General features: G+C 42.5%; 1 protein-coding gene across 3 annotated transcripts in view; it reads right to left on the bottom strand.

The window, feature by feature from the left end:
- Positions 1-15,291, bottom strand: part of Slc39a8 (solute carrier family 39 member 8) — a 69,361-nt gene that overhangs the window by 36,935 nt on the left and 17,135 nt on the right. For all 3 annotated transcript variants that reach the window (XM_031375618.1, XM_031375616.1, XM_031375617.1), the window contains exon 3: positions 2,482-2,644. In XM_031375618.1, coding sequence (XP_031231478.1) covers positions 2,482-2,644 — 163 coding nt within the window. The remainder of the gene's footprint in view (positions 1-2,481; positions 2,645-15,291) is intronic.

Raw genomic sequence — 15,291 nt, 5'->3', positions numbered from 1 at the left:
GGCTCACTCAAGCCGTATCACGCAATGTTCCAGTCACTTACACGCATTGGCTCACTCAAGCTGTACCACGCAATGTTCCAGTCACTTATACCCATTGGCTCATTTTGATGCTACCCACAATTCTCCAAAAAAGGAGCTGTGATTACACCTACTTTACAGGTGAAGTGACTTAGGCAAAAAGATGCTGAGCAATTGCTCAAGACCACACATAAATAAAAATAAAATATGCACTAAAATAAAACTATGAACTATCGCATCAAATGATGATCCATTGCCAAACTAAACAAATTAGCAGGGACAAGCACTCCACTCTCCTTTGTTGGGCTCTCTGTCCAAATATTTGGTGCCTTTCTGATCTCGAAACTGAGTACTATTGACTTTTCTACTTTATGGCTTTGCAGTGTTGACCCTAGAGTTCTCCCTCACTTCCTGCTTCCTACTTCCTGTTCTTGTCTCCTGGCTCTACCTGACACAAAATAATCTGAACAGCTAGAGTTAGAGAACACCTATCTCTCTATATCTATCTATCTATCTATCTATCTATCTATCTATCTATCTATCTTTCTATGTTTCTATCTGTCTGTCTGTCTATCTATATCATCTAGCTAGCTAGCTACATCCTCTATCATCTATCTACCATCTATCATCTATCTATCTTATCATCTATCATCTATCTATATCATCTAGCTAGCTAGCTATCATCTATCTATATCATCTACCTATCATCTATCATTTGTCTATCTGCCTATCTATCATCTATCATCTATGTATTTATCATTTGTCTATCTATCATCTATCAACTATCTATCATCTATGTATCTATTATCTATCATTTATGTTTCTACCATTTGTCTATCTATCATCTATCATCTGTCATCTCTATCATCTATCATCTATCATCTCACTTGCTCGCTTGCTCTCTCACACTCTCACTCTTGCACAGAGTCTTCCTCTGAAGTCCAGACTGGTCTTGAACTTATGATGATCCTCCTGCCTCGAGCTCTGAAGTACTAGAATTACAGGCCTAAGACATCTCATGCAGGTTTAGAAATATTTTTGAATCCCAGTAACTTCCCTTTGCTGGAGTTACTTCCTGAAACCACAGACCTTAGGCACTACTGGGCCAATGTGGTCCTAGGTGGTCCTTTATGAGTGGCCATTTAAACCTGGTAACAACACTGTGAGAAAGGAGCTAGACTGGATGAGGAAACTGAGGTAAAAGGAGGTCAAAGCATGTTTCCAAAATGGCTAGAAAATCGTGGAGTTGGACGGCAACATTGGGGCCTTTACTGCTCTGAGTTGTATTTAAAACTTCACTGCAAAGCGGGGTGGTGGTGGCACATACCTTTAGTCCCAGCACTTGGGAGGCAGGAGGATTTCTGAGTTCAAGGCCAGCCTAGTCTACAGAGTGAGTTCCAGGACAGCCAGGGCTACACAGAGAAACCCTGTCTCGAAAAACTAAAAAAAACAACAACAAAAAAAAAAAACCTTCATTGCATTTACTTTCAAATGTAAAGTATAAAGTATCTCAACGTAAAAGTCTTATGGAAATGTAAACATACTCTAGTAAGCATTTGTAATTCATCGTCTTTTTTCATATACAAATGTTAAAGGTTGGAAACTCGGTGCTTTAAGAGTTCAGCTAGAAGCGCTTTAGGTTCCTACGCCTTCCATCACAACTGCGGACAAACTGACAAGTTTTAAAATACCAGGACAGGCAAAAGATAATGGCAACTGATTCATCAATTAAGCCAGATAGTTAATAGATAACGTGGTATGCACATCATATGGTTTAAAATCAAGAAACGGCTGCATATTGACACATAAAGGGGCGTTTATGACATGAAAGTAGACATCTAGGGCCCTGATTCTCAATCTGTGCGTCACGACCCCCTTGTGGGTCGTAGGTCGGATATCTCACCTGTCGGGTATTTCCGTTACGATTCATAACAGTAGCAAAATAATAGGCATGGAGTAGCAGTGAGATAATTTTATATTTGGGGTCACCACAACATGAGGAACTGGGTTAAAGGGTCACGGCAATAGGAAACGTGAGGCCCACTGCTCTTACGGAAACAAGACTTTGAGGGAAAAGAGGGGAAGGGGGAAGGGAGGGAGGCTTGGGAATAAATATGGTCAACACATTATTGTGTATTGGGGTGAAAATTCCATATGTAACAGAACGCAATGTTTGATGAATCTATACAATTAAAAACTAAATGAACAAGTAAAAATGGAAGACTGGATTGTGGAATTTTAATGCGATTAAGAGCAGTATTTAGCCACTGACAGAAGCAGGTTGCGTACAAAGTTTGTATGCGTCCCCAGTATTCTTATCTAAAAAGTTGCTGAATCTTATTTTATCCGGAGGTTTCTCACAACTTAAATTAAAAGCAATAGATGAGAGAAGGATGCGTGTGAGCTTTCTCTCCCGCTGCCTCTCAGACTTCCCTACGGAATGAGAAAGCGGCTTCCAGGTACCTTCGGAAAGACTGGGCTTCGCACTGTGCTTTGGCAGATCCTCGCAGGGATGGAAGTTCAGCTGCTGTAAGATCGCCGGGCAGATGGCAGAGAAGTTCGAGCTGCTTATCTGGGTGAGGTTTGAGAAACCATGAAGAGAAAAGATGTCTTCTGCTGACAGACACTGCAACAGAGCAAACACAGGCACGCAGGTAGTCATGCAGTCAGCACACGTGGGTTAACACTAAACCTCAGCGCACAGCCTAAGGAGGCGTTCTGTACTCAATCCAGGTACCCAGAGCTGCGTCTGACGCAGAGCCCACTACAGAAATGAATGGACAAGTTTGCTCCTCTTTAAAACCAAAAGGAAACAAACAAAATAGCAAAAGAATTATTTAATCAACAGCCTACCTAAGGTAAACAAAATAAGATTAAAAGTTGGTTTAGAAGTTGAGAAAGACTTCAAACATAATAAGAGCTATAAGTGGCTCTAACTCCAGGTCGGGGAAAGGGCTTACCTAGCGTACACAAGTCTGCGTACCCAGGTACTACAAAACACGAAATGAGTAAAAGCATGCTGGTAGCATTTGAACACGGGGCTCTGAGATGATTTTTTTTTATTGCCTCATTTGACCTTTTTAGTTGTTTAAATGGATATTTTGTGGGGGTTTTCAGAGTAGCTTTCTAGCATTCTTTAATGACGGCTACTTGGTTCCTCACAGTTTCATAGTTTAAAAATGTATCCATCAATATAGCAATAAGAATTCCAATATGTAAAAATTGTTTTAAATTATATCTCAGCATAAACTATTGTTTACTAAATTATTCTAAATTCTGATGATTAGTGTTTCTATATTATAAAGAGTTTTGCAGATAGTGCTGGGCCACTTAGAAATTCATTAACTTTTTAATGAGGCAAAAATTCTGCATTAGAAAAAGAAATCTCTGCAAAAACAGTTTTTTAAAGGGTCATTTACTCTCGAGTGCATTTTCACTGTAAAATCAATGAAACATTAATAAATCAATGTCATATAAATTAGAAACTGAGAAATACCCAATCACTCAACAGAAGCCTGTTTTTAATAAAAATCAACTGAGAGATGTTTTTGTCTATTTCATGTCAGACCCTAATCCACAGTGTGGTGATATATGGAGATCATCTACGTAAACAATTACGTTATTTTATGTAGATGTTAGAAGAGGCTGTGGAAGAAGGACCCTGGTCCATTCAGATGAAGGGACAGTAGGGAGGACACAGTCAGAAGGAGCCCATCTACGATCCACCGAGCAGCCCTCACTAGAAACTCATGTCCTAGCATTTTGATCTGGGACTTTCAATCTCTAGAACTACGAAAAAAAATTAATTTCTATAGGTTAAGGTATGGCATAGCACCATAGCAGCCTGTTCTGTATAATACACCATAGGTAGTATTGAGTTGAGAATGTAAAGTTCGATTTGGAGCCTGGAGAGATGGCTCAGCAGTTAAGAGCGGTCTGTGCTTTTGCAGAGGATCTTGGTTTCTAGCGCCCGCATGGGGCTACTCACAGCCACCTAAAACTCCAGCTGCAGAGCACCTGAAACTCTGTCCTAGGAGGAGTGGGAACTTCATACACGCAACACACATACAGAGAAGCAAGGAGCACACAGGTACACAGAAATAAAAATAATATTTCAAATTAATGTATTTTACCACAAAGCACCTTAATACCTCTTACAATAAAAACACTGAAATTAAAAATTCTAAATATTAATGCAGGAAACCAGTGCTATTGTCAAAGAAAATATGAAAAGACATCAACTATATCGAACTGCATATAATATTTAAGAATATAGTAAGTAGGTATGCATAAGCTATGCCTTAGTAAACCCCAGTGTCTCCTCTGGTGTATAATATTAACAGCTGTGGACTAGCTATCGAACAACCAACACTGCTTGTCCTGGCTGGTTTTGTGTGTCAACTTGACCCAGGCTGGAGTTATCACAGAGAAGGGAGCTTCAGTTGGGGAAGTGCCTCCATGAGATCCAACTGTGGGGCATTTTCTCAATTAGTGACCAAGGGAGTAGGGCCCCTTGTGGGTGATGCCATCCCTGGGCTGGAAGTCTTAGGTTCTATAAGAGAGCAGGCTGAACAAGCCAGGAGAAGCAAGCCAGTAAGAAACATCTTTCCATGGCCTCTGCATCAGCTCCTGCTTCCTGACCTGCTTGAGTTCCAGTCCTGACTTCCTCTGGTGATCAACAGCAATGTGGAAGTAAGCTGAATAAACCCTTTCCTCCCCAACTTGATTCTTGGTCATGATGTTTGTGCAGGAATAGAAACCCTGACTAACACACTGCTCTACTAATAAGGCATCCCTATAGCTGCAAGTACAGGACACTAGACCAACAGACTAAGAAAACAGCTGGATAACCAATCAGGAAAAGGTAAGAAAGTACAACTCATTCAGAACCAGGAGGTTGCCTGACCTGACAGGTAGAGAGTACCCTTGGGTCAGTCCTGATTCCAGGAATTAACATGTATGCTAGCACAAAGACAGAATGGTACTGGTTCCCAGCACGGAAGTCTTAACCTGCATGGACTCAGTTTCCTCCAACTAAAAGCATGAGGAAAAGGGAAGATGCCCTCTAAATAATGTTCAAAGACTTCTCGGAATTCAGGCCCTAAGTCATTCAAAATGTGACGACTCTAAAGGTATTCTTTTTAGATCCAAATTGTAGATTGGAATGTCCACTGGCTAAGGCATAGTCAGTATTTCTCAATGTAGTAGTAGTTTAGATGCCATGGCCCGATTGCCCATTGTGTGTTATTAGGACAAAAGAATCAGTGTGATAAATGAGTATAGAGAACTGAGAAATCATAGTATTTGACAGTAGCAACTGCTCAGTAGGCACCCAGATGAAGAAAGGTGGCAAAACTCTAGGCTCTGTTTGGCTTTTTTTTTTTTTTTAAGAGGATGACAACAGACTGTGTCAAAACAGATTCGATGCAGGCCTGATAGGCTTAAAATCTACAATCACTTCTCCACTAGAGAAGGCAATGTCTTTGAGAGGGCAGAGTTTCCATGGCAGGGGCAAACAGGATGCGAGCCCAGTGCCTATGAGGATAAGGCTCAAAACCGGTTGGACCAGTGACCGCTGCTAAGGAAGTCTGACCCCTCTGGGGCACATCCCTGAACCTGCTGGGAATTCCTGGGTCACAAGAGGTCCTGAGAAAGCAACTAAAGGGTGCTAGAACCGAACCGTATCACCTTGAGAAGATTCCCCGACCTTCCCTCAGACTGTCACAGTTAGCCACTAACAGCTTTGCTTTTTATACTTTTACGTGATAGTCCTATTCTCTTGGCAGTGCCTTCTAAGCGCTGTGCCCCTGGGATCTAACTAGTCGGCAGACACTCTGACGTCAGTGGTTGCTATTGGCTCCTCTCCGCCACAGTACACTGATCTGGAGCACGGGCAGACACAGATACCAAAGAAAGCTACTCATAATGGCAAAGGGGGCTTAGATCACATTACACACGAAGCCCCCAAATGATACTCAAAATGGTTCCAGCAAATAGGTTCATGCATTTCTGCTTCTGTGCTCACTATTTTCCTCATCTGAGCTCAACTCTCCTTACTTGGTCTCCAGCAGTCACTAAGGAATGGAAGGAGAGGGTGAGAGAAAGATTACAAGCTCCTCCCTTTTCATTTTCTACAAATAAAATCTGTATAGTATTACTATAATAATATAATAATAATTATATAGTAGTACTTTATAAGTATTCATTCTTGTAACGAGTCCAAGAAGTAAGGCAAGACTTGAAGCACTGGACTTCTGATAATCATAAAGATTCTTCTTGGCTAAATTTTCATCTGAGCTTGGCCCTCAACCTTGACACTCCTTGTTACAGGGCCAGCATCTCCAGGCTCTCGCAAAGGTCTTGCAGTTATTTAGAAAGAAATCCCCCACACTTAATGGCTGGTTGCTTTCAAATTACACTCGCCATCTCTGACTCTTAGTACCTGTCCCATTGGCCTGCCTTTGGGGTGAATACTTCCTGGATTTGTGCTCCCTCTGGCTGAAGTTCTACCCACAGATGCCTCCCACCCCAGCTCCTTGGCTGCTCCAAGCTGGTTGGAAGGACTCCAGTTCTATGCTTTCCCCTGTAGTGGGTAATTTTGAATGGACTTCCCTGGCCACTGATTACAGTGGGCATATCAGGAGGATGCTTTCAGGCAAGATGGGTGTCTGAATCAATGACCTCAGTAAAGATGAGAGAACATTAACCAATCTATGGAAGGCTTGACTAGCGTAAAGGGCAGATAAACAGGGACTTCATACATTTTCTACCTCATTGCCTAGAGACCATATTCTTTTTTCTGGGCCCCAGTCTGGAAGTTACATCATCAACTCTCAGGCTCTCAGGTCTTTACACTCAATTACAACAGTGAGATCTCTAGCTTGCAGATGGTAGATCCTGGAACTTATCTTTCTACTGGTCTCCTTTCCCACCTCCCTCTCCCTCTCCCTCCCCCTCTCCCCTCTCCCCTCTACCCTCTCCCCTCCCCCCTCCCTTTACTCCCTCCAGCCATGCTCTCAAAGGATATAAGAAGAAGGTATGGATTAATAAAGATCTGGCCATCTTTTAATCCTACTGATTTCATTTTCTCTGGAAAACCCTGGTCAATGCACCTTACTGCAATGTGCAGGTCAATGGCATGGCTGTCATCCTTGATCACTGTTAAAGAAAACCACAGTTTGACAGCACTCAAAGTGGTAAAAAGAGATTCTTATACTGTCATATCTGTGGTTTTCTTTAACAGTGATCAAGGATGACAGCCACGTCATTAGAGTACACGTTGCATTGATTGTTTCCTTCTTTACACAAATATTTATTGAAACCTAAAAAGTCTGACAAGAATATTGATGAGAGAAGTAGAAGGTAGAAGAAGCTAGAAGCAGAGAAGAAATAGAACAGAAACAATAAGCCATAACACCACCTTCCATCAAGAGACCTCAACAACCACAGTGGGGTGGGGGAGGGGAGACCCACATATACCAATAACTGTAAAAGCAGAGTGAAAATGATAAATTTCCTAAGTGATACAATAAAGAACTAAGAAATCTTATGAGAGGGAGAAGTTGTAGAAAAAAAAAAAATCATAAGAAACCACTGACACTAAAAGTCCAGGCAGATGGAAAGCAGGTGTTGGTCCTGGTGTGACGTGCAGCAGCAGTGTGGCCGGTATTTGTAATGCATCGGAATTTGTAATGCCTGCAGGACACCAGATGGTGATGAGTGACAAGCTTTCTTGAGGAGCACAGAAGCCAGAGATAAGGCTGTGTCTGTCTTCTGTGGAGCAGTGATAGCAGGGTGGGCATGAGGGAGATGGCCAGGGGCAAGCACGCTTCAGACGACAGCACGTGCCTCAGGAGTACAGAGCACACTGGTAGAAAAGCAGGAAAGAGACCCAGGAATGGTGACAGCTATGTGTCATCCCAGCATTCAAGAAGCCAAAGCACCGAATCATGAGATGATTGTAGACCTGCCTGGGCTAAGGGCTAAGACTGTCTCAAACAAAACAAAACAAAACAAAACAAAACAAAACAAAAAAGAGGTGAGAATACAGCAGAGCTCCAGAATGGTTGCCTAACCTCTGAAGCTTTAGGGCTAATCCCTGGCACTACCACACCAGACCCCTACCAACACCGAAGCGAGGGGGGGGGGGGGACAATGCCAAAGAGGCAAAAACCTAAGAAATAAACTCTAGTAAGAGTAGGGGTGTCTTTTGCCTGCCTGGGTTGCCCTCTGCTTTGGCTGTACAGATCACCTCACTGTCATGCCTGTAACCCTTCCAGGTGACACATGACCTAGATCTAGACATCCAGACTTAGGACTCAAGAGTCTGCTAGGAACACCATGAATCCAAAGACTCCTTTAGCCACTTTGGCCATCATGTGGGGAGGGAGGGGGGAGGAAACAGGCTAAAGAAGCAGAGAAAGAGATTTTTAAACCATCATGATTGTGGGTGTGCCTATGTCTGAAGTTCATATCCCCTTGACTCTGCTTATCTGGATGAATGAATTCTCTTCTTAGCTAAAGGGAAGTTATTGGTGTCTCTTTTTTTTCTCCCCTCATCAAATAAGAGTTCCGATTGACACATTAAAAAAAAAAAAAAAACTGATTGGTTTGTGTTTGCTTTGAGAAAGTCTCAGAATTGATCACTGGAGCACAGGTTGGCCTTGGAATTCACTATGAAGTCCTGAGCAGCTTACGTGCTGGGATTACAGGCATAAGTCACAGTGCCCGGCTGCTACCTGTGGTGACAAAAAGACAAGCTCTCTTGGTCTTCAAAGCTTGCCCAATTCTTCCTTTGGCCTGTACTTGGCTGTCTCATCAAATAGCACCCATGGAATAAGACAATAAGACCATCCGCTCTCCTGCCTCTACAGCCAACCTCTTCATACCAAACCAGAAGGAAATGTCACCCCAGAGACTACTTCAGATTATGTCGTGGATTGGAACTCTGAGAAACACATCCTCAATGAGGACTCTGATGCGGAGGCTGTTTCTCTGTGCGGGTGACTCTGTTGGCTGTGTTCTCTCCGTACTGGACAGGAAGGGAGAGTGACTTAATGGCTTGCCAATTTTGTGATCACAATTAGAAAGAAGTGCCAAGGTCAGTTCATTTTCCTTTATTATAAAGTAACTCAGCTATATAAAAAAGTAAAATCTATTACAAATACTTAACAAAAGAGCTGGAGGAGGGACAAGGGCTTTAAGTCTGAGGTGGAAAGAATCCTTAACGTCTTATTAGTGTCTTCGGTACCCTTGCTTGCTACACCACTGACTGTCATAGCCATTGGTTTCTAGCAAAGATGCAGCTTCCTTCTAGAATCTGTCATGTGTATAGATAGCTGTGACTTAAGACTCAGAAGCCATCCTCCCCATAACACCATGTGAGGCACAGTCTCCTGTTCTAGGCAGGCCACCACTGTGAACCAACTGCATGCAAACTCGCCAAGCCACTTTCCGGGCCTCTGTCCCTTCTGAGGCCTTCCTACTTCCTCTCTGTTTTCATTCCATGTATTCATTAACCAAATAGGTTGTTTACCCTTTCTTCAGACAGGTGCAGAAGCTGGAAAAGGGTGACGGCTTCCATCACTGATTTGTCCCGCAGCACAGGAAGCAGATGTAAAACAGGTAAACATAATAAAGGTAAGCAGGAGGTATGGTGAGATAAAGGCTTTCAGTCAAAGAAAAGTCAATCACAACTTACTGATAAATGAGTTTGCTAAACAATAATTATCGTAGGCATTCTGAGAAACAAAAGCTATAGCACATTAATTACTAATAACAGAAAAATGTGGATGAAGAAATGCCAAGCCAAGCGTGGCCCTGGTGGGAACCGTGTGACATGGCTCCTGACTCTGGGGCAGATCCCTAGTGTGAACCTCCAGGAGATACCAAGCCTGGTGTGGCCCTGGTGGGGACAGAGTGATTTGGTACCTACCCCTGGGACAGCCCTCCCCCCTCCGGTGTGAGCCTCCATGAGTGGGACAGGGCCCCCTCCAGTGTGAGCCTCCACGGGTGTCATTGGCTGCTGTGGGGTGGGTATGAGGCTTTTTTGTATAATAATGCACACATTTCACATTCCTCTGAGGAATGTCCTCTTTGTTAACACTAAAGACTCCATGATAATCTGACATCATGAGTCCAGGAGGTGAAAGTGTGGCTAATGTTTCAGCAACATGGTAAAGGCTGGGACCTTCAGGACAGCCCTTAAGGTTACGGAAAAGAGCTCTAAATACATGAGTTTCAAATATATATAACTTCTCAACTATGCAAAACATAAGAATGCGATATGAATTATGGGGGCTTCATGAATCTAAAAGAACAAAGGCAGCAACGCTCTGAGCCAGCTTGTCAGAAAGATACAAAGGCAGGCAGATTCCTGAGTTCAAGGTCGGCATGTATGCTTACAGTCTCTAAAGAATCAAAGGACTGCTGCACTCACAGGATGCAGAGTCATAATATAATCAAAAGGAAACCTGGAATGAAGAACTGAATTGATATGTAAATAAAAAACCGGGCTTTGGGTCTGCATGAGATGAGCCAGCAAAGGGAGAGCAGTTCTTCAGAATTGTTCTCTAGTGAGAGCTGAGCTCTCTAGAAATCTCTAGAAAGCAAAACAGTTCTTCAAGAATTTTTTCATACCAGGATTTCTGACTTGGTCGGAAGATCCAATGATTTTTATAGCAGCTTTTCTGACTAAACCCAGATAGCATTTAGAATTTTTACCTGCAGAGAGACCTGTCTCAACCAGAGAGTTTTTAGGATAGCAAGAAAAAGCTGTCGAGAGAGAGAAAGAGAGAGAGAGAGAGAGAGAGAGAGAGAGAGAGAGAAAGAGAGAGAGAGAGCAGTCTGGAAAGCCATTTCAGCAGAATCTACAGCGGTGGCAGCTTGAACCTATCATTTGACTTCAAGTCGTTCTTTTTACCACTCCCAGACACCCCTTCTCTCGGAACCCCTCTCCAATGCCAAGGCTGGCTCTTGACAAAGAAATCACATCTAGAGAATATAAGTTGTCCAAGGTTAGTTCAGAGGAGGTGAAGAGAAGATGCAAGTCTCATGTTTTCCCATTCCTAAGCCATTGAAGATTGACTGTTAGTCTTCTTCATTAAACACAAAGAATAACTCAAATAATAAAAAGGGAATCCCCTAGATCCTGCAGCAAAGTGTATTTTATTGGGCCTCCTGGGTTTTTTTGGGGTCATAAAGTTAAACTATTCTTTAAACTACTTGGGATCCTTTGGGAGTTGGGGGAGCTGGGTGGAGGGGGGAACAGAAATCGCTTAAATGCAATTCTATCATGTCACCCCTCTATCTCCGTCTTTCAAATGGGAAAACTGGGGTTCGCAAAGGTTTCATTCAAGCAACAGAAACTAACAACCGACCCCAGTGTCTCAAACGTAGGCTCAGACTCCTAACACAGCCGGGAAGGGCCTGCCATGGCCGCATGCTTTCAGCAATGAATGTGGACCATCTGGATGCAGACTCTCTACAGCTGTTTAGATCCAAAACTCTTTTTTTTTTCTTCCAGCTCCCGAAGCAGAGCCAGCCGGTCAGTGCGCCTGAACTGCCGCTGTGTAAGCACGCGGCTGTGAGACCAGGACAACGGATTTACACTAGAGAAGGAAATCGAAATGATTCTAATGGGAAAGCAACCACGTAGAAGCTCATGGTACCGTAATATTTACTAATACTAATAGGGCTCTGACAACTCCTGCTGCATAACAGTTCCTGGTAGACAGGTAACTAATAAAATTAAATAAATAAAATAAGAATAAGAAGCTGGGTGATGGTGGCGCATGCTTTTAATCCCAGCACTTGGGAGGCAGAGACAGGTGGATTTCTGAGTTCAAGGCCAGCTTGATCTACAGAGTGAGTACCAGGACAGCCAGGGCTACACAGAAAAACCCTGTCTCGAAAAACCAAAATAAATAAATAAATAAATAAATAATAAGAATAAGAATAAAATAAAAACACAGATGAATAAAATAGAAAGGAATGATGAGCTCTTGGCTGCTTCTGTATCCAAATGTACAACAGTAACTGAAACAAAACGGGTGCAGAAATCTCCATGAGAGGAGATTAGTATGGGGCACCTGGCTTAGATCCCAACCATTTAAATACACACATTTAGAGTGCAGCTTTAAATGTAACTATTGGGAGATCTTTTCTAACCTGGAAGACAAGCGAACATTTCACTGGTTTGTCTCTTTAAGGATCACTGACAGGTGTCACAGATCCGGTGGCTTACAGGCATGACACAACAGAAACATTTGAAACAGGAGTGGACAGGGAAATGGTAGATTTGTCAGCCATGATGATGGGATTACCTAACTCTGCGACCAGACACCTTGGTGTCCCTCCCTTTACTGCCACTCCAGCTCACTCTCTACCAGCCTCTCCCAAGCCTTAAGTGCCTCTTCAGAGCTGATGCAATCTTTCTTGGCTTGATGTTTGGACACACTCTTAACACCATAAAAGAGAAGGTTTGAGCAAAAAACACTCCTGGTGAATAATCCTCTAGGAGACTGACCTAAGGTGACAGGTGTTCTCTGCTGTCGATGCTTCCATTTTTATCTCATGTTTTCCTATGCTTCTCACTTACTTAAGGCTGAATGGTGCACATGTATTCTGAAACATACACTCACACACACAAATACACATACACCACTCACACTCACACATACATATGCACTAAAACATATACTGAAATACACACGCATACATCAAATCACATGAAGACACACGTTCACTTGCAAATGTGCTTACATGAGTACATACAGGTATGCATGTGCACATACACACAAACATTCTTACAAGTCTTTCTGAAGAGCGGATGAAAAGTTCTCCTCTAAAACATATTATTTTAAAGACAAAAATGCCTAATGAATTAGACACTATTAGAAAAAATTCTTATGAAGCAGTGTGTAGAAATAGCACCGCTACTACAAAGCATGTAAAGTGTAATTTACAGACAAAGACCCCCATACGTTGACAGTGTTTCTATCTAGGTACTAAAATCATGAGTGATTTTTTTTTCCTTTCTGTCTATCTATAGCTTCCCTAATTTTAAACAACGTACTTGTGTTTCTATTTGTTTAGAAAAATAAAAGTGAATCATTACTTTCTCTTTTATTTTAGTTCCTTTTTCTAGGTTCTTACACACATGGAGGAAGAATTGGAAGCTGATTTTACAAAAGAAAAAAACAGGAAATAAAAAGAAATTTCAAAGCTAAACTTGCTTTTTCAGAGTTTTACAGACTCCACCATGGGGACTGGCACATCTCCCAACTCCATCCTACCTTGTATCCATCTCTCAAGACCTCCTCACCATGAAGAGAGGGATAGTGCCAAAACAGACACTTGCTCTGGGTTCCTGTTCTCAACCCTGAGCCGTCCCAATGACAGAAGTCCCCGCACCCCCACCACCACCACCACCACATACTCTGTGTCACTATGAGATAGACCCATGGATTTTTTTTCTTTTGTCTAAGTTCAAAGGGCCATTTTGCCTTGCTGTTCACCAAAGGCCTCCTAGTCAGTCTCTCTGTAAGTACATGTGATAAGCATTGTCAGCTCACCCTCAAACCTCCTCACATCTGCATACAAGGATGGCATTTGTCCAAAACAGACACACTGGTTCTCAAACGATAGTCCTGGCTGCCCCTAGATGCTAAGTCCCTGGCTAAGAAAGAGTGTGTTCAAGATGATTCTCATTAAGTTGCTGACAGCTTCTCCTTTCCTCACTCCTGTACAAGTGAACGAGGCTGTACCGCTCAAGCCACAATAGACTGAATTCACCAGCACACGTGGAAATCCACGTTAACGCAGACATCTGTTAAAGCAGACCTTCTTTCTACCTCCCTGAAAAACAGAAAGCAGTAGAGAAGTTGCTTTTTCATTAAAAAATACTCACATATGAACCGGAGACGGAGCTTCTCAGTTAAGAGCGCTAAGAGGCTGCCCTGCTCTTACAGGAACCTGAATTTGGTTCTCAGCACCTACTTCAACTTGCTCACAACAGCCTGTTATTCCAAATCCAAGGAGAGCCAAAGTTTCTGACCTTCACATGTATATTTAGCATATGACTAATAATAATCTTTTGAAAATGACAGTGTTAACATGCAATGGTTTATTATGGTTATTGCTAATAAACTAAGTAAATATTTTTGAATCTTCTCTTTTTTCTTGGCACTGGGTCTCACGTAATACAGTCCAGCTTCAGATTCATCATGCAGCTAGGAATGAGCTTGAAGGATCTTCCTACTTCTGTTTCCAGCATGCTGAGATTATAGGCATGACCAACCATGTCCAATTCTGTGCAGTGCTGGGCATCGAACCCAGAGCTTTGTGTATAGTAGGCACACAGTCTACCAACTGAGCACCTGTAGCCTTTTACGTTGTTTGAATGCTAATGTCTATATCCTTAATACTAACTTAATAATAACTAAGGCATGCCACATAAGCTAGGACTTTTTGATGTCCCCTATATCAGAGTGCCAGGCAGTTTTGGAACTGAGAAAAATGGTGAACCAAGTGGATAAGAATGAGACGCAGGATCCTTGGCATGGTCAATATTTTAGTTGGGGTTACTATTGCTATGATGAAACACCACATCAAATAGCAAACTGGGGAAGAAGGGGCATGTTTGGCTTATATTTCTGCATTCATAGTCTCTCACTGAAGGAAGGTAGGAAAGAATTCAAACAGGTCAGGAACCTGGAGGCAGGAGCTGATCCAGAGGCCAAAGAGGAGTTCTGCTTAGTGGCTTGCACCCGATGGCTTACTCAACCCATCTTTTTTAGAGAACCCAGGACCACCAGCCCAGAGAAAGCACCACTCACAATTATCTGGGCTCTCCCCATCAATCTCTTTAGAAAATTAATTTAGAAATGCTCTATAGGCTTGCCTATAACCCAGTCTTATGGAAACATTTTTCTCAATACGGTTCACTCCTCTCAGATGACTCTAGCCTGTGTCAAGTTGACAAAAAATTAGCCAGCATAACTGACTCCTTGTCAACTTAACACACAACACTTTTTGGGATACAACATTTGCTTTGGTGGGTGGGGAAGGTCATCCCCTCAATCTAAGATTAACAAATGTCACAAATACAAACAGATTTCAAACTTAAAAGTCCCACAATCTTTACCAATTGAAACACTTAAAGTTCAATCTTGGGGGAAAAAAATAGCTTCTTCTAGCCGGGCGGGGTGGCGCACGCCTTTAATCCCAGCACTTGGGAGGCAGAGACAGGCAGATTTCTGAGTTCGAGGCCAG

This window comes from Mastomys coucha, unplaced genomic scaffold (assembly GCF_008632895.1).
Source record: "Mastomys coucha isolate ucsf_1 unplaced genomic scaffold, UCSF_Mcou_1 pScaffold16, whole genome shotgun sequence".
NCBI classification, from domain to species: Eukaryota; Metazoa; Chordata; class Mammalia; order Rodentia; family Muridae; genus Mastomys; species Mastomys coucha.
The sequence above is the reverse complement of the archived record's forward strand: the minus strand, read 5'-3'. Positions and strand labels throughout refer to the sequence as shown.